Below are 26,006 nucleotides of genomic sequence, written 5' to 3'. Positions count from 1 at the left end.
ATTCGATTTCTCTCAGCTCCACCCATGTCTGACTCGGCATTTCTGTCTACTGTACAACCGTCCTTGCTCTGTTAGCCTACTGTACCGACACCGTCCAATCAAAGAGGTTTAGAGAACAGTTAAAATTAATCATTAAACCAACTGGATATGGGCTATAGGATAAGCAACGTGGTTTTGACCTCGTAAGCCACGTAAACACTAAACATCTACACCTCGTGTCAATACTGAGTTACATGGCGCTGTGGCAACATTAACCTCCAAAAAAATGCTATTTGTTTGTCCCAGCAAGCGCAGCACTTCGCCTCGTTTCCCTGCATATAACACCTCATTATTTGCATCTACAGAAATAGGTACCACAAGCCAAACTGAAAACACGGTTTTAAGATCCCAAGATCACGTTGGTCCTGTGTCCCGTATTTGTATCCTGTTTGATATTCCTGAGTAAATATTACGTAAACGGCATTGGGATTAAACTCGTATAAAAAGCAAGCAGAGACACTAAGTTAATACAAGATCAGAAATTGTATTTGGCAATTTTAAACAAGTGCATACAAGTACAGCTAGAAGCGTTTCAGTTTTGCCAAGTGCTCGTAGAGTTGCATTAGTCACATTCTACGTTTAACAGGAACTGCCACCAGACCAAAAATACATCAAGAAAATCTTAAACATCGACAGAGAGAAACGTAGGTCATTATAATGAGTACATACCTTTATCTTCAAAAATATAGAAACACAACGTATTCAAAAATCAAAAAATTATACAGCAATGTTTACGAAGTATACACTTCCCTTGTGTCCAGTATGTACAAGTCCGTTCGTTTTGTTTTGAATGGTATGTGATATTCATATTTATTTATTTATATAGATTCATATTTTCGTATTTCCAAAAGAAAAATGAAAAAACTTTCTGATAAAATCAAGGGTCCCTTTCCTTTTTTACTTTCACATCTCCTGCAAGGATGGTCGCTATTTCACCTTGCATGAATGCCCAAGGTACGTTTGAACCAACGAGTGGACATTTTTCTCCACTTGGACAATACACTTCGCCCGTAGCACCTTGTTGTTTGATGCTTTCCCTTGAACACGGGAAGCAGAACTTGTGAGAGGGCACAGAGGGGCACTGGACGAAGTGCGTGTCTTCCAGGCGTTCGTGACACAGCGTGCAGCAGAGGGGTATGCTGCTGGGAACGGAGGAGTCCGGAATGCTTTGGGGGTGCACTTGGTCCATGCCTGGCACGTGAGGCGTTCCCGCGCCCGAGCCATCCCTCTGGGTCAACCTCCTCTGGTTCATGGACGACGGCGAGAGCGGGCTGCTGCTGTTTCTCCGCGTCGTCGAGTGGACCTGATTTGCGTCCTTGGGCGAGCTATTTCCACCGGCGTTGTCTGCCGCCATAATCAGTGCGGCCATAGGAGACTGGCCATTCTGTGCGGCCTCAGGCGGGGTGGTGCGTGAGTGTGGTGATATTGTGGATGGTGGAGAGCTGAAGGTTGGTGGTGGCACCGGTGGCATTTTCAAGCCATCCGGGGGCGGTAGCCATTGTTGACCATCTCCGTTAATCTTCCCGGCTGTGCCTTCTCCCTCTGGCTCCGGAGAAGCTTTTCTCTTCATGTTCCTGGGGTGTTTTCCCCTGTCTGTGGGAAAGACAGAATAAGGTCGACATATTAAACAAAGCATGGCGACTATGACCCGAAGTGGGCTTTACTAAATATCAGTACAATGTGTATTCTCTTGTATTACTCTTCTGTGGTCGTTATTGCATGTTATACAACAGTATTACATCCTAACCTAAAACGAAACAACGAGCTGTCCTGAAAATGCGCCACATGCAACTGCTCGATAAGCTTTGATCAGCGGAAATTTTCATTTACAACCCTGATGCTTCGAAGCTGACTCATGTCAGAATCCTCTCATTCGCATGAACGTTTGTGACGAAATTAAGTTTGATTATGGATGAAGCATATCTGGATCACTTTCTTCGCTGCATGAAAATATTGTTTGAGATTACTGTACCTGATTTGGAGGCTTGGGCGCCGGTTTCGTACATCACCCTTTGTTGCATGGCATGGTCCCTCTTAAACCTGCCGTCGAAAGGGTTGAGAGACATTAGATCCTTCACTGTTTTAGGTCCCTTGCTTATCCAGTCCTCTGACCTGGTCTTGTGGCTGTCGCTGATTTCTGGCGTTAAGCTGTCCGGTCTGTGCTTGTCTTTAACCTCCCTCTCATGCTCCGTGCTAGAGACGGACGCTGGTCGCTTGCCGCTCAGCTCGCCGGGACTAGCCGCCGTGAGTGCGGCTGAAAGTCCCATCTGCCCCGGTCTGCCGTTTATGGCGTGCACGGAAGGCATGCCCCCGTTCATTAAAGGCACTAAATTTGGAGGGACAGTGCCTGTCCTGCGAGGGTTAGGGCTCTGGCGGTTCAGCTCTGGTGGATCGTCCGATTTAGAGAATCCGTTAGGGACAGGAATGCCATTTGCCTGTCTTCCAGATTGATACTCTGGGCCCAATTTAGGCGGACGGTCTGAGGAGAGAGGGTAGCGGTCCAGTGGTTGCGGCGGCCGCAATCCTGGATCTCCTGTCGAATGGTTGATTGACTGAATCTCCTTACCCGAGAGCTGAGGTTTCCCTGGTCCTGGAGATCTACCTTCCTGGAATCCATGGGCTCTCTTTAGCTGCCGTGCTGTTTCAATCACAAACTCGATCCGGTCTGCTCCCTCGTAGTTAACACATCCTCTGCAAACAGGCTCAGTAAAATCCCATATCATAGCCCACGGCATGCGGGGCAAGTCACATAAATAACATGACTGCCTTCTTGAAGCAGCTACTGCCGCAGACGACATCGTTTTTTGTTAAAACTGACCAAAAATCTTCCTCTAAAATGTCCTAGGTTTCAACTCCACTCTGTAAAAACCACTCACTGCAAGTTCCTCTTCTCTGAGTCGTCCTCTGTAGACAACAGCAATAACAATTAAGTTACAAACCGAACTTCATAGTAGTGTGTACTTTACTACGGCGCGCCTCTATCTATCTCCCTCACTCACTACTACACAGCTAGCTCAATGTGGAGCAGTGACGTCATCGCCGAACACTAACTTGTAGTTCCAGCTCCAATTCTATTTACTTGATTCTTCGACAGCCCCCCTCTAGCGCATGCTCTGTGAAGAAGACTCTGCCCCTTTTACATTTAATCATTTGAACCGCAGCCAGAAATACAACACTAACCACACAGACAGAGGTAGAAAAAGCTTGAACTGCAACAATAGAACGGTCGAATTCGTCGCTGCCTTTTCAGCAGTGCTTGTGAACCTTATAACGTCACCCTGTTTAGACTGATTGCCAAGTGGATGGTGAGACATTACAGATTTGTTTCAGGCAAAGCCTCTCATCGAGGAATGTTCAGGGTGAGCCGTCACCTTTCTTATTTTCGTTGACAACTAATGGAATAAAGCGAATATATATCGATGCGCAAGTATATTGTCGTGTATCTGTTTTTGCGTTTAATTGTGCTAAAGGTGCAACTGAAATAAATAAATACTAATCTGTCGATGAACAGTACATTCGACAACAGTTATCGTTAACCGTGACATGTCGCTACATTTTTCTCTCGTCTATATAAGAGTAAAAAAGAGTAAAAACAGTGAATAGATGAGTTTGTTCGGCTTTATTCCTCATTGTCAACCACGTTTTCGCAATTGTAGATGACAAGAGAGGGTTAATGCATTTTAAGCAACCAGAGTTTGTCGACTGGTGGCGTCACTAATATTTTCCAGCTTTTAACCCTCCACGCATGCTCACTATGTACGTGACGGAAAGTAATTGGCGCCTCGAGTCCTCTGTAACGAGACTACATTCCAGTCCATACGCCAGTACCGCGTCACTCATAACACTGCCCTTCAGCTATCTGTGCAGTACAATGACCCATGTTATCTAGCTACAACAAAGTCATTTGCCTGTTTGCTTTGCGTCTTATACATTTTCACACGGATAATCGAACAATGGTGTCCTTTATTTTTTCTCTTTTTGCAACCGCCCACGTGCTCTATGAATAGTGTAATTACAATGTCATGACTAAGCAAAATTATGCAAGCACCATTTGGGTCCATGCATGGTAACCCTGACCGTACTTGTCAGTCGCTGACGGTTGTTGTTCTTCCCCTAAGTGTCTTGCAGTGAGTTTACGGAAGTTATTTTTTGGCATGGGGATTTCCGAAGCTTGCCTTAGTTCAATAAGGAAGATATAAAGGTCACACAACTGCACTAAGACCGTTTCACAAATTTAACATGCGTTGTAAAGCAGCTCTTGAGGTATTAAACAGTAACAATAAGCTTAATTGTATGATTGCATTATAGGTAATAAAATGAAACAATAAAACTGTCAACGATAGTGACAGAAAATCTAATTTAACAAAAATCTGTGTTATACTCGTGTTAACTAACAACACAGAGACCATGGCCGTGAAACAATGGATTGTGTAACACCACTAACCTAACTCGGTTAGTACACAGTGCGCCCTAGTCGTGTTCGGAAAAGTAACTCACAAGTTGTTTTCTACGGCTCTCCTTTGTGAGTTGGACTGGTTCCAAGTGAGTGCAGCTTTAGGGTTGCTTGGGTGAGGCAATGCGACTGAAAGTTGCAGACATAAGGCAGGATGTGTTTGTGCAAGCCCTCGTGACGTTCCAAAGAGGAAGTAAGATGTTTAGTCACGTACCCGCAGCTTGCCTCGCCCCGGCCAACGAACAACAAATCCCCTGGCCCGCTGCCAGAGGTGATGATCATGCGCATTAGAGCTGCGCCGAATACTAATAACAATAAAGCGAATGGAGCAGTGTTACGTTTCTTTCTCTCGTACTACTTCAGCACATGTATAGGCCCTCTTGACGAGTAGTCATATTTGTGGAAGTTCTTGTCCATCAGCTATTACGGTAGTCTTATTAACGCTTATTATCGCAACTACTTCGTCACGTTTTTACACGGTAACAAAACATCTTATCCAATTCTCATTTAATATTTTGAGAATTTATACATACAAGCTATTTTTTTTGTAAATACAAATGGAATTCTCTCAACACTAAAGCCTTATCCCTCATAAACAAATGTCCTTTGTTTTGATAAACACTCCCGTGTTAATGCAGTCTGTTGGCTTTCCAGTATTTCTGTATTGTCAGCTAAAGCTAAAGCTGCAGGCCTGTTCTGTTCGTAGGTGTAGAGACTGAGTAAAGCAAATGTCTGAGGTTTCTATTACTCATTGGTTATATTTAAAAGAAAACAACTTGTTTCATTTGTCAGGTGAAGGATCTATTTAAAGGACAGGGGAATACCCAAGTCACTGTGGGGCCCTGTCACCAAGCAAGCCAGCGCTGCTTTCTGATCCTGTTAAACCTAACATTTCTAATCTTTTATTAATCTCTGTTTCTTATTATAATTTCTCTATGAAGTTTTCCACATAAGTAGTGCACTGTTCTCTCTCTCTCTCTCTCTCTCTCTCTCTCTCTCTCTCTCTCTCCGTCTCTGTCTCTCTCTCTCTCTCTCTCTCTCTCTCTCTTTATCTATCTATCTTTGTCTTGTAGGACTTGCCTTCATTTTGTTATATAACAGTTTCACTGCAGATGTGGTAATGCAAGATGTGTACAGTGGCATTGTTTTTGACATGCCTTTGAAGATGTATTGTACTGTAAGTCAGAAAGACTGATTAAATGGATAACTTTGGAATGTACCTACATTGATTAGAAAATATGGAGAACAAAAGTCATTCACTTTTTTAAGGTGGTCATCTTTCCATGACTACTTAGCTCTGATAACTAATTTCTGCTTGCCATTAAGTAAAAATTGCCACTAAGACCATGTAACTCCACCAGATAAAAACTATGTGCAGTCTCCAGGTATAGCTGTGTAGAGCAACAGAGAGAGTGTAGGTCGTATAATTGTTAGTCTAAAACAGAATTCTGAACTGAATGGCATTGTGTTTCATTGTCTACTAAATGCCAGAGACTCTGTCTCACTAACATCTCTTTTCCACTTCTTGATTGGCTGCAATTTTCACAGGAAAGGGTAACCATGGTAACTCAGTGCACACCAGGATACCCCTACTGACAAGTAACATCCTGTTTATAGTTTTGCTATTTTTCTTTTCAGTTCCACACAGAAGTTAAATAGGAACACTCTGTTTTTTTGTTGTTGTTTGTTTTGGTTTTTTTCTTTAATCATTGTTGCCTGTCTAGTGACCTTTGTAGTCTTCATGACAATTTCACTTTTACAAGTCATGTTTCATAAACTCAGTGACCCAAGGTGAAAGTTTAAGTGCAACGCATTCTTGTGGGTTGGGAAATACCCTGATAAAAACTTTTACAGTGTCTATGGGGAATATGCTCCCATTTTTGGAGATAATGTAGCATTTGCTTTAGTACTGAACAGTTTAGATTAAATAGATTAGTTCAGTGGATTTCCATACTGTTTAAAAGTCTACATGATTTTTGCACCACAACTACAAAAATACAAAATTATTCCCTTTAATCAAATAAACATACAAGAGATGTATTTTTATGTGAATATCATGTTATACATTTTCAGTTAATACTCTGACAGGCAAGAACTAAAGTGTCCAGACAGCGTCCCTGACATAATTATAAAATGGAGGAATTCAGTTAAAATGGAGGACCTGACAGAGGAACAAAAATCTGTACTGGGCGGCAGGAATCTAACAGGGCTGGGGGCTGCAGGGGTGATGTCATTGGGGCAGAGCAGAGGAGCCCAAGAGAAAAACAAGTCTGTCTTGCTTCTCTCTCTCTCTCTCTCTCTCTCTCTCTCTCTCTCTCTTTATTCAGATCCTCTTTGCAGTCCCAGCAGGAGAGGGGGGATGAGGGGGCTGGCAGTCAGCCATAGCAGGGGCTGCTGGGAAACGGTAGAGGATGCCAAGCAGGCAATGCCGCCAACATTAGAGGCTCACATCTTTGTTCTCAGAAACCTGGTGTGCTGCCAAAGGCCTCATTTCTGCTCAGCAGCATGATTACACTGGATGTAGGCCAACTCCTGAGAGCTCCCTCCCTTCCATCACACACACACACACACACACACACACACACACATCACCCCACCCCCCAGCCTCACTCTCACACCACTACCACACTCCCTCCTCCTCTCCTTCTCTTTTGCCTTCAAAGACCCTCTGCCAAACATGCAGCAGTTTCCATGGTGACAGAGAGCGGAACACATTTCATAAAAAAAGTAAGTGATGAGTCAGGCAAGGGGCCAGATGTGCCACATGTGCAACTGCAAGAGAAAATAAAAAAAGAAACAAGATGGCCACTACTCCATTTAATATATCTGATTCTGTAAAGGGGAGAAAATGATAATGTCAAAACCAAAAAAACATTTACTTTTAAATAATTAGAGTATTAAAAAGTTAATGTTGATGCAAAAACTTTTGACCTTGTGAGAGAAAACAAATGACTCTTAACGGAGAGGCCCTTTTTTTCCTAATCATAATGAGACGCAGACAGCCTCTGAGCTAATAATATATTTGAGACAGAGTGTTGGCCCATTCCCTTTAGTAGTCACTGTAAACCATGTAGTCATTGACAACCGAAAAGTGATGTGGTTTCCTGTCAAAATCCCCCAAGTCATCTACCCTCCCAGGCTGTCATGCACCATTCACAACCAACCATATAGAAATAATAAATGTAAATGCCGAACTAACAAATGTGACAGGAAGTAGGTTTCTGAACTGAAAACAGATTTGTGGAACTAAAACATTGGGTACAAAAGCCCACGTCCAAAAAAAAAGAAAACAAAAAACAAGCAACCTTTAACAGGAAGCGTAGCTCCAGCTCGTTAACAAATAGCACGTTTGACTGAGCGTGCAGATTTGACCTTACCTTCAGGATCACAAAACAGTCTAATATGCATGCGTTTGTCTTAAAGAGTTCTCTTTCAAATAAAAGACACACTTAAACATATCTGTGATATCATTGGACACTCAGTTACAAAATCATTATATAAAAATCATGATCCAAAACATTCTGAAACGTCACATCTGTTCTTTGACAGGAGATCGTTTTCGCTTCGTTCCATTCTCATGTGCTGGTTAAAAGAAAGAAAGAAAAAAAAAAGATTAATGTCCTTGTCTGTATCTTCTTCCAAAACCACAACTCTTGTAATTAAATGACATATTAATCACAGAGCGCCTCTCTGAGAGGTGATACTTGTACCGTGGCCTTGTAAAAGTGAGTGTTGAGTCTGGACCTCCACATTTTTTTGGCACACACGATAAAGCGGCCAATCCTTTTCCCGTCTAACAGCAGTGTTACAGTAAAAAAAAAAAAAAAAACCTGTGCCAATTTTCATCTGTTTTGGATAAGACCCTAGATGGCTGTTGTAATCGTTTAATAACTTGTTGACACTGTTGTTTTCTCACTGTTCTGTGTTTAAAGTCTGTGTTTGAAGCGACGACATGGGCGGTCCTTATGCGTCACGCACCGTTAAATTGTTTTGGATTCTGAGTGCATGTAAAATTAACTTTGATGAATTATGAAAGTCACACTGTAAAATTAAAAGCCTCTACATGGTTTTCCTCTCTCTCTCTCTCTCTCTCTCTCCGTTCCTCTCTCTCTCTTAGAGCCTGGAGGTAAGGCTGCATTCTGGTAATGTGCCATTAACAGTCTAAGTGTTCATGGGAACATTTTTTTTCTGGTGTAACTTGTGCAACCTGATTTTGTAATCCAGACAAGCCTTCCAGAGATGAAATCGAAAAATGTGACACTCTGACATAATCAGAGTGACATAATAGCAATAATAATATTTCTTCTGACCAGAGTTACCGGATACGAAGCCAGGATAAGCAATAAACGCACACGCACACACACACACACACACACATTCCAAATATAAAATTAAATAAATCTGAAATGTAGTTTAGGAAGCACATAAAATGACACTTTCTTGTAATAACAATAGGAAGCCACTGCTGTCAGACATGTCATACGAAGAGAGACAAAAGTGAAACCTCAGCGCTGCAGAGCCAGAGGAGTTCCTGTACAGTTTTGCAGGTGTGACAGATTACATATCTATGCCATTATGTAAATGAGGTGTGGGTGGCTTCTTCATATTCACACTTTCTGTTTGTGACAGAATAAGCCCACTTCAACATATGAATCATCCGAAAATTAAACCACTCAAGAGTCGGTTTTTCTGGGCATTTTTGCTCTCTGTCCACAGGTACATTTAACACCTCTTCCTCACTGTCATAGATCAGTTTTGTAACGCCATTTCAGGTTTATTCATAACTGTGAGAAGCATGAGTACATAAATAAAGCTTTTGACAATCATTCAAGTCCTTCCAAATGCCACGGTCTTAATTTTTATCAAGCAATTTATTCTGATACTGAGTTGAGAAGCACTTATGTGTTAACAACATCGGTATGGTTCATATGTGCCGTGTTTAAGATCATGCAGATGCCATTTTGACGCAGACTGGAAAATAAAATTGATGTGATTCAAAAGGATCTCGAGATAATATGAAGTGGCCTGCAGAAGTAGTCACAAAGTTTGTGCTAGTAAGCACTGAACAGTTGACAAACAGCTGTTACTGATGTAAAGGCCAGTACAGAAATGTGTCTGTGAATGTTTTGGTGTGGCTTAACATGATGCACATCTAGGTCATAGTTCAGTCAAAAAAGTGAGAATTTCATCCCATCCCATCACCATGCAGTGTCCCAGTAATAATCGCGTGGATTCAATACAGTTATCTAGAGGTTTCTCGTACCTGGTTTATTCAAAATCACGAGCTTGTAGCATTAGTGCCAACTACGGGACGCGTGTTTTTCTTTTTCTTTTTTTAAAGTGATCCCAGAAAAGCAAAAAACGGACGGAAGGTAACACCGTGGCTTTTTATTACCAGTCGCTCTGGTTTCTTCAAATTTGCCCAGAAACAGCTGGAATACCCAGGCTGTTAGATCCAGCCAAGTGCCACAGGAGGAATGAGAAGAAGGGCGGCAGAGCCCTCCACAGCCCTCTAAGCGACGGATATGGCTCTTAGCCACGGCCGTCTGGACCCCACTCGCCCGTCAACATCAAAGGGCTGGATTCTGGAAACAGATTTTTCTGAAGTGATGGAATTAAATTGAGAGTGAAACTTGAAAGGAAGAATCATATGGTGCTCTGAGAACACGCTGGCACTTTGAATATGATAATCTCCCCCTGGTGCTGTATCATCCGCAGTCATAGAGCCGTCTTACACGGGGTGTAGCGAATTTCGAAAAGCATGCCGTCACTGGGAATTGATCCTTAGACTCTTAACGACCTCTGTGTCAATAGTTTCTTTTAACAGGAGTTTCTGTCTGGCACTTATTTCAGACAAGTATCAGCTATGACATTTAATATCTGTTAGAAAAACACTGAACTGAAAAAGCTTGAACAACAAGTGCAGTGACTTGGGGGCAGTGGACTATGGGATAATGGCGGTGGTGAAGTTGTTGGAAGTGAACTAACAAATGGCATTGTCTTTGTGCCTCATGGATTGATCGGTTGTTTACTGCTGAAGGGCGGTAACTCCGTTTTTGAAATGGAGTAGAATCACCTTTCTGTATGCAAATTGAAATGGTCACTGCTGGGTGAATAATCAGATGAGTTTCCATCACTAGCTGATACTCCTACTAACCTTTTACTGGCAGGAGAGTACTTCTAATACACATGAGAGACAAGAGAAATGTCTTGTGGTTACAGTATTGAGGCTGTTAATGGCATAAACCAACACTGACAAGAAAACCTGTTAACAGCAATCATTTTTAAAAGTAAGTGAAAAATGTGTATGAAAACACAGAGGGAGAACCTTTTAAATTTCCACACGAATACTGGAAAACACTGAGTCACTGAATGTTGTCTTTGTCTCTGAATAATAAAGACTGTTTAGCTAGGGCAAACAAAAGAAAAGTCAGTCCTAAAGCACTCCGCACAAGAGTGACGGATCTCCAGTTTCCACTGCAAAAAAAAAAAAAATTCTGATTGGTCATACGCAGAGAACCCTGTTGCCACCCTCACAGTGTGTCGGGTTGAACGCGTCAGATGTTTCATTCAGGAAGTGCTGTTCTGAGCAGTTATTGAGGTCATTCTCTAACCCTCCAGACAAGGACAACCACATCACTCACAGCTCCAAAAAAATGCAAATGTTGACCTTGGCATGAGCTAATGGTTAGAGGCTCATTTTTCACAGAGGGGCAGTTTGAAATCAACACACAAGTGGTGAAAAACAGCACATAGCCGTGCATGTTCAAACAGGAAATAGTTTTCAGACAGCAATAAAGGAGTTAAGAATGTCTAAGGCTAGCTTAGGAGGACACTTGCCAAACGCTAATGATAGAATGACGGGTAATGACATCACATGAACACACTAGTGAAGATTAATAATTAACAAAACATGATAATGATGAAACAATCCAAGGTCATCAAGAATTGTTTATTGGTGTGACATAGGACCCGGTTAGCTTTATGACCTAATAATGACCGTCGGCGTCCCTGTATGACTCCACATTCTTTATCTCTCCTGCCTTTTTCTATTCTTTTTTGTTTTTCTCAAACACATGGAGAGGGCCGTTACCCAACAACAGGATGAACAAAGTTCAACACAGCTCTGGAGCCGTTGACCAATTCTCACATGATTCTTACTTAGCAAACAGTTATCAGGGAGGGCAAGGCTCAGTCAGAGCAAACACAGGACTGTGTTTGCTGTGGTCACAGAGTTTCTGTGAGGAATGAAGATTTCTGTGAGAGACAGACTTATGTGCTGAATTCCGAATGAAACTGAATTTAAATGTTTGCCTATATGCACTCCTCCTAAGGTTGCCATTACATGGAGTGCTGCTGGCAGAATAAATACCTTAGTTTGATAGAGTGTTCTTCGGTACATGACTCTCAGTAAAGTCTTCTACTTTTCCGTGTAGATAACAATTAAACCCTGGATTAAAAAGAAAAGGGGAAAAAAAGAAATATTCTGGTATCCCTTTTAAAAATTCTACATTCCAGTCAAACGAAACCAAAACAAGTAAATAAAACAGTTACCAATACAAGCAGTCTCCGAGCAACAAATATCACAGTTAAACTGGAATTCAGCCACTGCACACAAGGCATCGTCAACAGAGTTAAACATTTACCCAAGCTTTCATCAAGCTTACTTTCACTGGTTTCTGGCCAACGTGTGAGTTTGTCTAACCCACTGGATGTGAACATTTCTTACTGGACTGAGGAGGTCAAAGGGTTTAACAAAGAAAGCCTTGTTGTATCCTATCAGCCGTTATGCCACGCCCAGAAAGCACCGACAGGGCTAGAGAGTTGCATGAATGGGTGCACTGGTCAGACAGAGCTGACCACGTCAGCACTGGAGGGTGTGTATAGGTGGTGAGTGCTGGAGTGTTGTGGATGTTTGACATGGTTCAGGCAAACCAGAGTTCACCTGGAGTTCAGCCATCAATCTATTATTCATATGACCTACAAGCACCTTAATGTACATTTATGTATAATTGGGGCTGAAATCAATCACATGGAAATGTTTAAGCATGTTCAAGCTCTCTCTCTTGTGCTCTTAGAATGTTTGTTTGTAGAGTTAATTAGTGTTATTTGAGGTGAGGGGGGGAGTGATAATTGTAAAAAATATTTGAGTAAAATAGCGAGACAGCTGAATCTAAACAAAAAGGCATTGAAGTCCAGACTATCTGAGGGGGTGGCAGTTTCACTGACAGTACTGTGGAGGAAAACATGGAGTGAGCATTTAGAAAGCTGTCTTATGCTGAACGGATTCACGAAAACTGAGTTAACCTTCCTAGTCATAGTGCTAAGGTCCCTGACATCTGATTAAAGGAACAGGCCAAATGTTTTTCTTTATTTCTGCAACCCGAACAAAATTCATTTATTTGTGGAGTTATTGTCTACATTTTTAAACTGTTTTCATTTGAAATGCTGCAATGAAAGTAATTCAGACTGAAACTGAATTAAGGAGATTAAATAAAACAGATCTGGTGTTTTGAGTCCCTTTGTGTTGTAGCGCTGCCCACAGACAGAGCCAGCCGTTAAAGCCACAGAGAGAGTGAGAGAGTAAGAGAGAGAGAGAGAGAGTGAAAAGTGGGCCAGTAGTGATGGAGAGACATAACCGCATTAAGGGAAGTCCATAATAAAAATCCCCACCCATTTCACCACAGGCCATGTCAGCAACTGATGATCTCACTGAAACTTCACTTTGTTATCTGTCAAACATGCAAAACCAGCACATTCCCCCTCCCCCTCACAAAACAGACACCACATGCACACACACACACACACACACACACAAACATGCACAGAGTGTTTCAAAGGCTTTCAGCCAGTGCTGGAAGAGCAGAAGAGCAGATAAACAAAAGAGCTGCATGAAAGCATGAGGGAAGTGAAGCTGAGACAGATTCATTTACACATACACACTCACACTCACACTCATGCTCACACACACACGCACACGCACACAAACACACAAGCAGACAGATTGTGAATCAGACTCAGGGTCAGCCTTTTCTCTGTTTCTGCCAGCTCAGCACTCTTTCCTGATTTTGGCTTGCTCTAACATTTTTTTTTCCGGTTTCCAAAGCAGCATGGTTCGGTACATACCTATGGGGTGGATCACTGGCGTGTTTGCTGATTGGTCAGATAAAAGCATGACAGGAAATGGGGAAACTCTGTGTGTGAGAAAAGCAGAGAAAGTATTGGGAAAAAAGAATGAGAGAAAGAGGTGGAGAGAGATGAGTTTTGTTTCTTTTCTCTTTTTTTTCTTATTTTTATAACACCTTTCAAAAGCAGAGGAACTCTGTTACTGGATACTATGTGAAGAATTAAATAAAGCTATCAGCCACCATAGGAACATACAAAGCAGTTTAAAGTTGTAAAAAAAAACCTGTTAAATAAATTACAACAACCAGTTCTGAGTGTTAAGTAAAATGCAGTTTGCTAATTCTGTCATTTTGTAACCTATATTTTCCAGTCTGAATGGAAAGTGAACTTATTCAACTTATTTACAGTGCCAGTTGTAGTACAGTTTTATAAATAGGATGCCAGTATGTACAGAGCACCAGTCACTACTTTTGAATTAATTCAGTGAGCGCTTAAGTTGTCCTATAGTGCCCCAGACTAGGACAAAAAAACCCCTCTCAAAGTTAATTTAACACTGGACAGGGTACACTTGTAATGGCATTGTAGTGGTTTAAAGGCCTTTTCTAAATAAAACATGTTGTTCTGTCCAAATAGCATGCACTCATCATTCAGGCCAGTCTCCTACGATAATGTAATCCCTCTATTTCAGGCCAAGCAGAGCGGGCACCCAGGCTTCTCTCTGTCCAGAGGAATCGGAGCCTGTGAGAGAGAGGGAGAGGCTGATTCACAGCAGATCGGATGACCGGCCAATACAGGACAAATGCGTGTGTGTATGTGTATATGTATGTGTGTGTGTGTGTGTGTGCTTGTGTGGTGGTGGTGGTGGTGGGGGGGGGGGGGGGGGGGGGGGGGGGGGGGGTCAGGGCTCCACTATCCACTTACACTTAGCCAGACACAAAACACTAGGAGAAAGGTGAGTCAGGCTTTTATGTGAGAGATGGGTTAAACAACCAAGCATTGGTAGAAAGGTTAAACTGAAATGCAGAGGAGTTATTAAGCAAATTTCTCTCTAATTTATTGCCCTTTATGAGAAATGAATGCAAGTCATTTAGTCACCTTACAGTCATTTACTTGCCACTGATTTCTGTTTATATGTGTATATATATATATATATATATATATATATATATATATATATATATATATATATATACATATATATATTTAGTTACAGGTATGTTCCTAGTGTAAGAAAAAGGTAGAGAAACTGTATGTTAACCTTTACAAAGCCTCAAAGTTCCATTTAACACCTCCAAATTTGTCTGACTTTATTCTGCATTGAGAAAGAGAGAGAGAGAGAGAGAGAGAGAGAGAGAGTTTGACTCATATTCGTGGAGGCAGTCTGGCACCTCTGAGTAAGCCTCATTCACAGTGTGACAATAGTGCTTGTCATGGCAACAAGGGAATTCCAATAAAGTTTGGAATCTCATAGTGTCTTGCATGACATTCTAGAGCATTCCGTTCACCAGGGTAACCAAGAGTGTGCATGGTTTCTTACAACATGTGTGAGACCTCAGTTAGAGAGTGTTTTTGAACATAAGCAACTTTAAAATAAAGAAAATAGATTCTGAACCACATCAGAAGCAGCAAGAAATTTCCCTTAGAGATACAATATCTCACACCACATCTGTGCCCTCTCTACTGCTGCACACTGCGTATGAAAACACAAGAGAGATGTGAAAAAGAATGGTGGTAGTACACATGCCATATCATGTACAGCATCTCAATGAGGAACTTGTTGTCTCATGTGATGGTGTGAGGAAACAGTTTTTTGAGTGTGAAAGCCAATAAATTTAATGTTGCCTTTGCTGTGTTGGGGAAGCTGTAGCATACGCAACTACCAGTTACTTCGCATAAGAGGAAGTTCATCTACAGGAAAGCAAAGCTTAAGAGAAGATTTGAATTAAGATTTCAGTACCACTGGCACAAGTTTCTATAATATTACCGACTGCAATAAATGTGGTGGAACTACTTCCCCCGACACTGCATATTTGTTAACACACAGTGTAGCAACATACTGAGGTATCATTGAAATATTTCAGAACACAGATGAGTTAGTGCAATTCAGAATGATTGTGTCATCATGAGTAAACCTTAAACGGCCCTTTGGACAAACAACGGAGCAGTCATCATGACCACAGTCACCCTGGTTAGTCTGTCAGCTTTTGAACGTTGGAGAAAATTGGTTGGTTCCCCATCTCTGTGTCCACCTGTCTTTACATAGAGCAGTTTGTGTGTATCCTATGTAGATTGGGTTACACTGCTTTTCATATGAGAAGTCGTTATGGTGGCGATGCCCTCTATGACTGTATGGTTTGACAATATGTTGAAATATTTTTGTTGTTTCAACCCTTCTCCCTGCTACCTCTGTTGCCATGGCTGCCACAGTAGGACAGATGGTGTCACTGAGCTTCATCAGTCTGTGTTAGTGGAGCTCTGAGAGCTGGCTTGGGAAGGACACACTGAGCATGCTCATAGAGGAGGGTTGCCGTGCGATGGCAACATACAGGACTCTCCCATCTGCTGATGAAGCGTGCTGCCCCCCGGCCACTTTCCATTCAGTCTAGTGAGCAGCCAGATCAATTTACATGCCGGCAAAGAGCAAACGGTCATATACACACACCCGCACACACATAAATACACACAACACACACACACGCACACACAATCCCTGTCGGATGTTGTCACGCACACATACCAGGCACTTACCATACCAAATGCACACGCACGCATCCACGCACACACACACACACACACACGCACACAGACACTCATATATATACACATTACACCTGTCATACTGATACATCTACATCTCACGCAGGGGGTGCAGCAAACAGAAAGATCAGAAAGATTTTTATCAAACACTCTTCACGCAATAAATTCCCACAGCATAGTCATTTATACACATAAATTGTCACTCAGTATCATCATGGATACAAACAAACAAAGAAACACACACACACCACAAAGACACAAACACACACTCGGACAGTGAGATGAGGATGAGTCACACAGCGTGACTCATGATTCAAAGAGCATTCCCTCTGACCTGCTGACCTGCCCTGGGGCTCCTAAAGGTGAAGTGCTTCATGTTTTGTTGTCTCCCTGAATAAACAGTAGCAGAAGGACTGAAGCTCTGCAGCGTACGCAGAAACATACAACAGACAAGCTGATGTCAGGAGCGCGATTTTTTCTCTGCGTAAAGAAAAAACACTCACGGAGCCCCAACGACACATTAACATGTTACTTAGTTCTCTCTCTCTCTCTCTCTCTCTCTCTCTCTCTATCTCTCTCTATCTATCTCTCTCTATCTCTCTCTCTCTCTCTCTCACTGCTTCCCTGTCTTTATTCTAACACAGGCCAAAGGCTGAGCCTTCCAGTAAGCATGATAGCATGCATTAGAGACAAGTGTGCCATGGGCACTGTCTGCTGGGTTTTCAAACTATGTGTACACGCCAAGTTGCTATTTCCATCAATTATGCATGTATGCTTCCACTTTCTGTTTGAGCACACAGTTAATGCACCTGGGAAGGCCCGCCTTAGGTTGCGACAAAACTGTGCCATGGCTTGACTGACATGAAAGCTCAAAACAGCTCAAATAATCCCAATAGTGTGACAAAGCACAGAACACAGAGTACTGCAGCATTCTTAGAAGCCCCATTCAATGCTTCAGAACCAAAACTCAAGAAAGGTTTGTGTCATCATTTAAAATACATATTTCTCTTTCAACAACTTTTCTCTTTTAAAAAAATGGAAGTGTTCTTATGTGAAATTCTTAACAGATTTAGATTCTCACAGTTTTGTTTAGCTTTATGAATTATTCATCTGTTTTTTTTCTGTTTGTTCATTGTAATGAGAGCTTTTAATTGCGGTATCACGTCTGTGCCTCCTAATATGGAAATGATATCTCTTAATTAACCGAAGCCTGCCTCTGAAATCCGCTCAGGTCTAATTAGGTATTGTCTGGTATTGGCATGTTCACAACCACACCAGACAAGACATGCGAACATCACATGAGATGCAGCTGAGAAAGAACCAGTGACACTTTAAGATTTAGATCTAATGTTGGCATGCAGTGTTAAAGCTCATCGTGTTGTATGGAGAGAAATGAGTTAGTGAACGTGTTTCTGGCCTTACGAAGAGCTTCATTAGTCCTCCACAGGATGCGGACTTCAAAGCAGCCCTTGGAGCGAAAGCCCTGATGCTGAAGCACCTTGAGCTCACTTGGACAGGGCAGTAGATGTAGACACAGAAACACATTTTTACTTTGTTGTTTTACTTTGTTTGGCTCTGCGTGAGGACAGTGTTTGTGGGTCATGTGCATGTGTGGGTGTGTAGAAGTGGGGGACTTTCTCATGTACAGTTTGTACATCAAACACTTTCACTTTTAAATTTTTTTACTTCTCTCCTCAGTTTCAACATCTGTATGGCTGTGCTCTCTCTCTCTGTCTCTCTCTTTCTCCCTCTCTCTTCATACACACACACACACACACACACACACACACACACACACACACACACACATATATATATATCGGGGTGAAGCCAAAGTCAGAGCAATGCCCTTAGCACTGTTGGACACATTTATCTGCCTGATTTAAAGTGTTCAGTATTAGTCCAGTGGTCCATGCTGTGTCAATGATGGCCTCATATCACCTCCCCTTACACTGAACTGTATCTGACAGCAATGTTTGAAACCACTGCCCTGCCTTTGAACCAGTCTGAAGCCGGCGACATCTGTAGTGGTCACCATTGTTAATGATTTTTTTCAACATGCTCCACCCATTCACATGCCTGTAACTGTATCACTCACACAACATAATTTAGCTTTGTCATTGTTAAATTTTGCTAAATTATTTTAAATTGCTAAAGAATGCTGTTTTTTTCTGTTGTCATATGAACTAACAATTAGTCTAAGTGTCATACAGCTCCGCAGCTTCTATACATCAAATAAAGCCCCAAAGAAGTACAGGATTTTTCAACTGTGTAAGATGTTACATGGCTTCAGTTAAATTCATCTGACACTTTTTGGCTGATCTATGTTAAAAAAAAAAAAGATCCCTTTCAAACACTATTTAAGGTACAATATGTTAAGATTACAATCTTTTCCAGCCTCCGGGCCTAAAACTCTTGCATTGGCAGTGCTAAATGGCTTTGTCTGGGTCAGGGTCACTCACTGGGTGAAGAACAGGCCCCAAAATAACTTCTAAAATCTTTGTTTCTGTGTAAAAATCCCTTGCGTCTGGCGTACAAGACTCGGCCAAGTCATGCGTGAAGTGGTAGCCTAAGGCAGGCTCCCATGAGAGGGTTAAGTGTTCTAGGAAGTGGTCTGTGGGTGGAGAATTCCAAATGCAACGTGGTCCATTGTCCATTTAACTTCAGTGGAAGCTCATGTCAGACTATACGGTTTAGGATTTTTTTTCTATAAGGTACCAATCCCAACAGAATATTCTGTCTTTGAACACTTTAACTGCAAGCTTATCACTTCCAGCTTCCAAAATGGGAAGAGGAGGGGTAAATCTAGGATCGGTCTGAATTATTGTCAGTTATCACGCTATGCTAAGCTTCTGTGATCAGAGCTGTGCTTAGCAGAATGTCAACATTCTTGTTGTTGTTTAGATAAACCTAGTACAAGCCCTTTTGCTTTTTTTGCATCTTTTTCTTACTGTGCCACACTATCTCACATTTTATATTATATGTATGTATATTTATATGTATACATATATATGTATGTATGTGTGTGTGTGTGTGTCTGTGTATATATATATATATTTCCTAATTTACCCTACAGAATAAAGTAGTGCACAGTTGTCTAACCGTCACCCTATCCAAGTTTGACCATGAAGGGAGGAAAGGGAAAGCAGAGGAGAGAGACTAACAGAACTGAGGCTTTCACTGCTTTCAGAGTCATTTGTAATGGCTGGTATTTTTAGGGAGTGATCTTTGTGTTACCCTGCAGAGAGGTTTAATTTGCTGCAGCACGTCAGAGAGCTGTGTGCATACCAACAACGCTAAGAGACTGCCCTAAGTCTGGCAGAGGAATTTCAATTTTTCCACTTCAGAATCCAGACCTTTGCATTTCTCTTACAATGTAACATGCCATTAAAACAAGTGAGAGATGACCATGAAAGCAGAGTGTAGTCATCAATTCAACTTTTATGGCACATAAAGGTAATAAATATATGATTATTGGTTGATATGTAATTTACTTTTTATTCCTTAAAACCGAGAAGAGCGGATATGATTGAGCTTGATTCTGATTAACAATGAGCTTAACTGCTTACCTGTGTATTAGAAGCATATGTACTGAAAGAAAGGACATTTTCAAAGAAAATCCTGCCACACGTGTAACTACAGTGGAATCTAAGGACCTGGTCAACAGTGAAGGTCGAGGATGAGTCACAGAGAGAAAATACAGCTGGTTCTTACTGCAGTAAGAGCGTATTAGGCGAGAGTCAAGATCATCAGGGGCTGAAGCCTCACTCTGAGAGCGACTCTGCGTGTGTGTGTGTGTGTGTGTGTGTGTGTGTGTGTGTGTGTGTGTGTGTTGATGAGCTGAGTGGGGGGGCTGAGTTCAGACAAGTACATGGGGTGAAGGATAGAGAGAGAGAGAGAGAGAGAAATGTGTTCTAGCAGAAACAGAAAGGTCACAGTGTGAGCAGATAGATCAGGGGGCAGCTGGGATCGTTTCCAGAGCACCACAGTCAGCTGATCCTGCAGCTGTGATGGGAACATCAATTTGAGCCTTGTTCCACTTCCCTCCTTCTCTCCTCCTCCCTCTCTCTCTTTTCCTCTCTCTGATGTATGAAAGTGGGGCATTTGTCCGTAACTGCTACATTAAAGCACATGGTTACAGATGCCAGGACCACTCAGTGCCTCTGTTTACATCAGCAAACTCCAGATGACAGCCCCACATTGCACAATCACCAATGGCAACTGTGGTTATACAGAGTCTGGACCGATTTCATCATTTCATTCTTGTTGTTGCTGTTTTTGTTGTTGTTACTGTTGCTTCTGCTGTTGCTACTGCTTCTGTGGTCTTCTTCAATCTCTCTTTCTCTCTCTTTCACTGTCTACTGTCCTTTCAGATTTTCACAAGGTACACAAGCTATCATCACTCCACATTTTGCAGTCTATTTTTATACAATGCTAAAAAAAAACAAAAAACTAGAGCTTTCACTTGATGATCAGCTTTACAGTGATCTGGGATTTTTCCATGATGATCAGTCTGGCGTACTCTAGATTACTGACTGCCATCATTCATTTCGCTCTCACAGCCTCCCTGATTTTGCCTGGCAACAAAACAAGCTCCTCATTGAAACCTTAAATCAATCTGTAGATTGGGTTCAGGAGGGGGCTGCTGAATGCGGATATTGTTTAACACTCTTCTCCAGGGTTGGCTGACTGTGCAGGGTGAGTGAGGTCATTGTTAAGAACAAGACTCAGCCCTTTTCCATACCAAAACATGGTGCATTTCACTGTAGAAAAGACAGACATAATGAAGGGAACAGAGAGTCAAACAGATAATCGGTGGGGAATGGGGTGATAGAAGGATAGATATTTTATTTATGCCAAAGAGGAAGTGAATTGATTGTTCACAGGGATCTGTGGAGAATTGTGTTAAGCTGTTACTTGGAATGGAATTCTCAGCACACAGAGAATTAGAATGAGCCGCTGCAGTTGTTGTTTTGGTGCTTTGGGCTGAAGCGGGGAGTAACGTTCTAGTCCAATCAGGGTAGTGTAATCCTGAATGGCACGTCGGGGATCACTGCCTAATTAGTTTCTATGGCAACCCCACAGGATGCCAGACATTTTCCACTAAGCAAAAATAGCCTTGAGTCTAACCATGATAACGTGATCAGGGCAATTTATCGAAGGCTGAGGAAAAACACAATGATGCTGTGGCTTCAGATTCAGATTTGTAGATTTAAATTAGATACTTATCAATTCTAATGAATAATACAGTGATGATGATGATGATGATGATGATGAGGATGGCAGTTAAATTTTATTTCAGACAATAAGAAGTGTCACAGTAACTTTACATCTGTCTTCAAGTACTGTTATTCTAGTTTCACTACGAGATAAGGGAAGAATAAAGAAGTAGAACTTGATTTTGGTTTAGTGAATTGAAGAGCGATAGTGCTAGACTGCACTTTTAATACTTGCGTATTTCTGGGTTTCTCAGTTTTGTTTTGTTTTTTTTGTTTGTTTTTTTTTAAAGCGACAAGCAGACGTGATAGGAAAAGCCTCCACCCACTTGCTGAGTTGTACCTCAAGAGCAGTCCAAAACACGTTGACGTTGGATGAGATATCTGTGATACTTCGTAGATTATCTCTCCCGCTCTCTCGCTCTCTCTCGCTCTCTCTCTCTCAAACACACACACACACCACACACACAAGCGCGCGCACACACACACACACACACACACACACACTCGTATTCCGCAAAAAAAAAAAAAAAAACCTGATGAAACCATGTGGTGCCCCAGTGTGTTTCACTGTCTGACTCACATTCTCAGGTGGTTTCCCAAGCACACGCTTTATGAGACAATGTCATGCTTCAGTTCACTGAATTCCCCATAAGGGTCATGTTTTATCTGAACTAAACTATACCGATAATCACTCCTACAGACTGCGCAACTTATCTGACTTTAGGTCAATAAGAAAGAAAAAAAAACCTAAAAAATAAAGTGATTACTTTAAATACTCTCAGCATAATGAAGAACCTACTCTTCAATATTTAAAAAACAAAAATTCCATTCCTGTTAAGTGTTAAAGTTATTCAACAGTTCTGGGACAATGTACTATAGTATTAATACAGTCAAGTAGTTATAATTATGGGGTGGTGAGTCTTCATAGTCATAAAAACAAAGTCACAGAGGGCTGATCTAGGGTCCTTCCCTTCTGTCATTATAAGTGTTTTTATTGGATGTAAAGACATAATAAACTGATCCTAAATCAGCACCTTTGCTCTGATAAACGTGATAGATACGGCCCTGGATCTTTAACCTGGACCGAGCTTTAGTAAGAACTTTATGGCATGCCTGGTCAAGGCCACATATGACCAAGAGTAATATCTTTTGTTCTGTTTGTGCTAATCTAATGTCTGTTTACAAAAGTCAATGTGATATGGCCAGATTTTAAGGTTCACTACTCCTTTGCGCCTTCTGGTCAGGACGAACAATCTGCATTGGTATTCCGGACCCTTCCTGAAACAGCTCCCCCACTGTTGGACACAGATCACATCAGTCTCTGTCTTGCCATGGCTTATTTGTTTCCAAGACACATTTAAAGTCGGCTAGGAATCATTGGAGCTTTGTACTATGCCGTGAGATGATTAGCATTCTCAAGCGTGAAAAAAAGGAAAAGAAAAAAACTGAGAGCTGAAGATCAAAGAGTCTCTTTCAATCCGGATTGAGTCTTATATAAATGTATTTTCACCACAAGTAATGGATTTTTTTTTTCTTCCATTTTCCTCGCTGCTTGTGGAACATTCCCTCTCCTTGTACAAACCTTTCAAATCCATCCATCCACCTCTTCCTTCCATCATTCATCCACCTATGTCTGTAACTCAGCTGTTACCCGGCAACGTGTTCCCAGACAATTGCAGATAGCTCAGTTGCCATGGAGACAAAGCACACACTTACCATGTTACCTTTTTTTAGTATTTCATTTAAGGGACAATAACATTGATATGGGACACAGGAGTGGTACAGGGTGCATTTGCAACAACATCAATGGATTAGGGGGTTTATTTCTATTACGGGAATTTGACAAATTAGATTTTACATGATTCATATCTTAAACAATCGAACATCTCTGAGGAAAATGGCCTACAGCTTCCTCCACCATCACTTGTTACTCAACAGAGTCATATGCCTTGTACTTTAGAAAGCCTAATCTTTAACAGTACATCAAAGCATCTCAGTGTTGAGATTAGCAGCCAGTCATCAAGTCAACAGATTCATAGGTGATAACGATAATCAAGTCATTGTTTTGGTATAGATCAGTATAATAACAGACAGTTTACTGCTAGTGTTACTGCCGGGACAGAAGGCACACAGCCAGGAAAAAAACAGTCCACCGCACAAACTAATCCAAAACACCACCAAAACTCTGTCTCATTTGTGGTTAAGTATGTTAAAAAGCCAAAAATACTCTGATCTCTTTCTCCGTCTTTGCATGTCTGGCCTGGACATTCTAGAATGGTTGTCATAGCTACCCGCGCCCCCATCCTTTCCGGGTTCAATCGATGCCATATTGAATGAGACTCAGGCCACTCTGTTTCCAGCCCACGTATTAGCAGCCCTACCTCGAGAACATCAATTATTCAGACCCACAGCCCTGCTCACTCTCTGCAGGGCTGTGTGATTGACGGACGCACTGAGAATCACTACAGCCCAGACTCTTAGAGATATGGGAGATAAAAACCGCACCATTCTCCTTCCCTGGCCACAAAAAAACAGGTGACCTTACAGTACTACTCACCATGAGGCAAACTGAACCTGGGGTCAGAGTGGGGTTTTTATTGCAGGTACACTGGTGAGAAAACAGATACAGTCCAGAATGTCTTAAATAGAAAGCTCATCGTTGTTGACATATGGGCTCATTATAACCCTTATCTCAGCATTTTGACGCTACCTTGGATGGTTTTTCAACATGCTTAGGTTGTTGGGATATATATATATATATATATATATATATATATATATATATATATTTTTTTTTTTTTTTTCCCATCAAAGTTGTTCATTTCCTGTAATGACCCAAGATATGCTCAGTAAAACTGCTGATTTAATGTGCAATTAACAATGCTGGCTGAGTCGACAGTGAATTTCCAAATAAGCGATTTTGTAAATGTCAAATGGTTCAAAAAAAAAAAAAAAAAAAAACGATTTCTTGCCAATGCAGGGATTTCTGAGAGATGTGTAATGTTACTGTTACTCTTCTTGCTCTTTCTCACAGGAGGTGGGATGAAACAATGACTCTTACTGTTGAATCTTTCATAGACAAAATACAAAGCCTGTAAAACTAAAGCAATGATATACTCACTGGATTTCAATATGCAAACATCAAAATCATTGGTAAATATTGATGGATAACAAATTTTGGGTAAATATATAGACTACTTAAATATTGGAGGCAATTATCAAATTGTTCTCGTATGTCAGTGATGGTGAACTCCCATTTAATGCCTAAGCCTTGTTCTGATATGTTTGCTCTAGATTTTTTGGTTTACCTTTCCACTGCCTCCTCTCACAGGACCAAGTGAAGCACTAGACCGTGTGAAGGTCAAACGGTTACGTGTGGGGGTTGGGAGGGTTGAGCATGGTAGAAATTTGGGGTTTTCACGAGGCATAGGTGTGGCTTTGTACAGCAGATAGTATGAAGATCAGAGTCTTCTGTAGCTAAAAGGAAAAGAAAAGCAGAAAATGTGTCAACACAAGTCTTCATGTGAAACCATAGCTACAGGGGTAGACATGCTTTGAAGTAACCTTGCCCCGTCTGCTGTTATAGAACTGTAGCCTGGAGGAATGCCTCGAAGCGAAGTCTGCCGGTGCGTTGGCTCATCTGTCATACATGATTTGCTTAATTAAATTTAAGAGGGCAAGACACATCATAACAATAGTTAAAAAAAAAAAAAAAAAAGCTATCACAGGCTCCAAACTGTTACTAAACGGATGATGTCATCCGTCATCGTTTCAAAGGGAATGACATCATTACCCCTATCTAATGGTCTCCTGTTGTGCTGGGAAACTTCTTACATTATGTCAGCTAACCATTAGCTCAGCAACAGAGGAGACCAATGCTGAGTGGTATAACCTCCAGACATGCTTTCAGCTAGGAAAATATTCATGGCACAGGCAAACTATGCCAGCTTTTAACAGTCACCCTGAAATGTTTCAAATCAAACGGAGCTGGAAAGTTAGCACTAATGTAACAGTCGACGTCAAGGAGCCTTTTTTTTTTTTTTTTGCTGAATGCAACACTAATTTGATTGTTAGCTAGGCAAATGTTCACAGGAATTCAGGGCAAACCCTGGCTAATCTTACAAAAAAAGAAAGAAAAAAAAAGATAGCTCCATTAAATGTTAGTCACTGCTAACCTTTTTCACACCCCATTGCTACAGCAAGGTATCTGTTATTTGGCTGAATACCAAACATGCTTTTTTTCCTGACAGAAGATTAGTTCAAATCTGTATTAGCGCTCGTTTCAAGTCTGTAAGAGGCTTGGCAACATTTGTGTTTATCAGGGAACAGAGAGTGTAGGATTTTGGGTAGGCCCCCATCACCCCCCCACAACCCACACCACCAGCCCCCCACCCACCCCTTTGCACCATCCA

The 26,006-nt window shown here is 41.5% G+C and overlaps 1 protein-coding gene across 1 annotated transcript; it reads right to left on the bottom strand.

Annotated features, from left to right (window-relative positions):
- Positions 1–507: 507 nt before the first annotated feature.
- irf2bp2a (interferon regulatory factor 2 binding protein 2a) lies at positions 508–3,063 on the bottom strand. Its single transcript, XM_030772589.1, has 2 exons — positions 2,012–3,063; positions 508–1,632 (listed from the first exon to the last, which is right to left on the bottom strand). The coding sequence occupies exons 1-2, from the start codon at positions 2,835–2,837 to the stop codon at positions 917–919; spliced, it is 1,542 nt and encodes a 513-aa protein (XP_030628449.1). The 5' UTR covers positions 2,838–3,063; the 3' UTR covers positions 508–916.
- Positions 3,064–26,006: the final 22,943 nt, after the last annotated feature.

Source organism: Chanos chanos, chromosome 4, assembly GCF_902362185.1.
Source record: "Chanos chanos chromosome 4, fChaCha1.1, whole genome shotgun sequence".
NCBI classification, from domain to species: Eukaryota; Metazoa; Chordata; class Actinopteri; order Gonorynchiformes; family Chanidae; genus Chanos; species Chanos chanos.
This window is presented reverse-complemented; position numbering and strand designations above follow the sequence as displayed.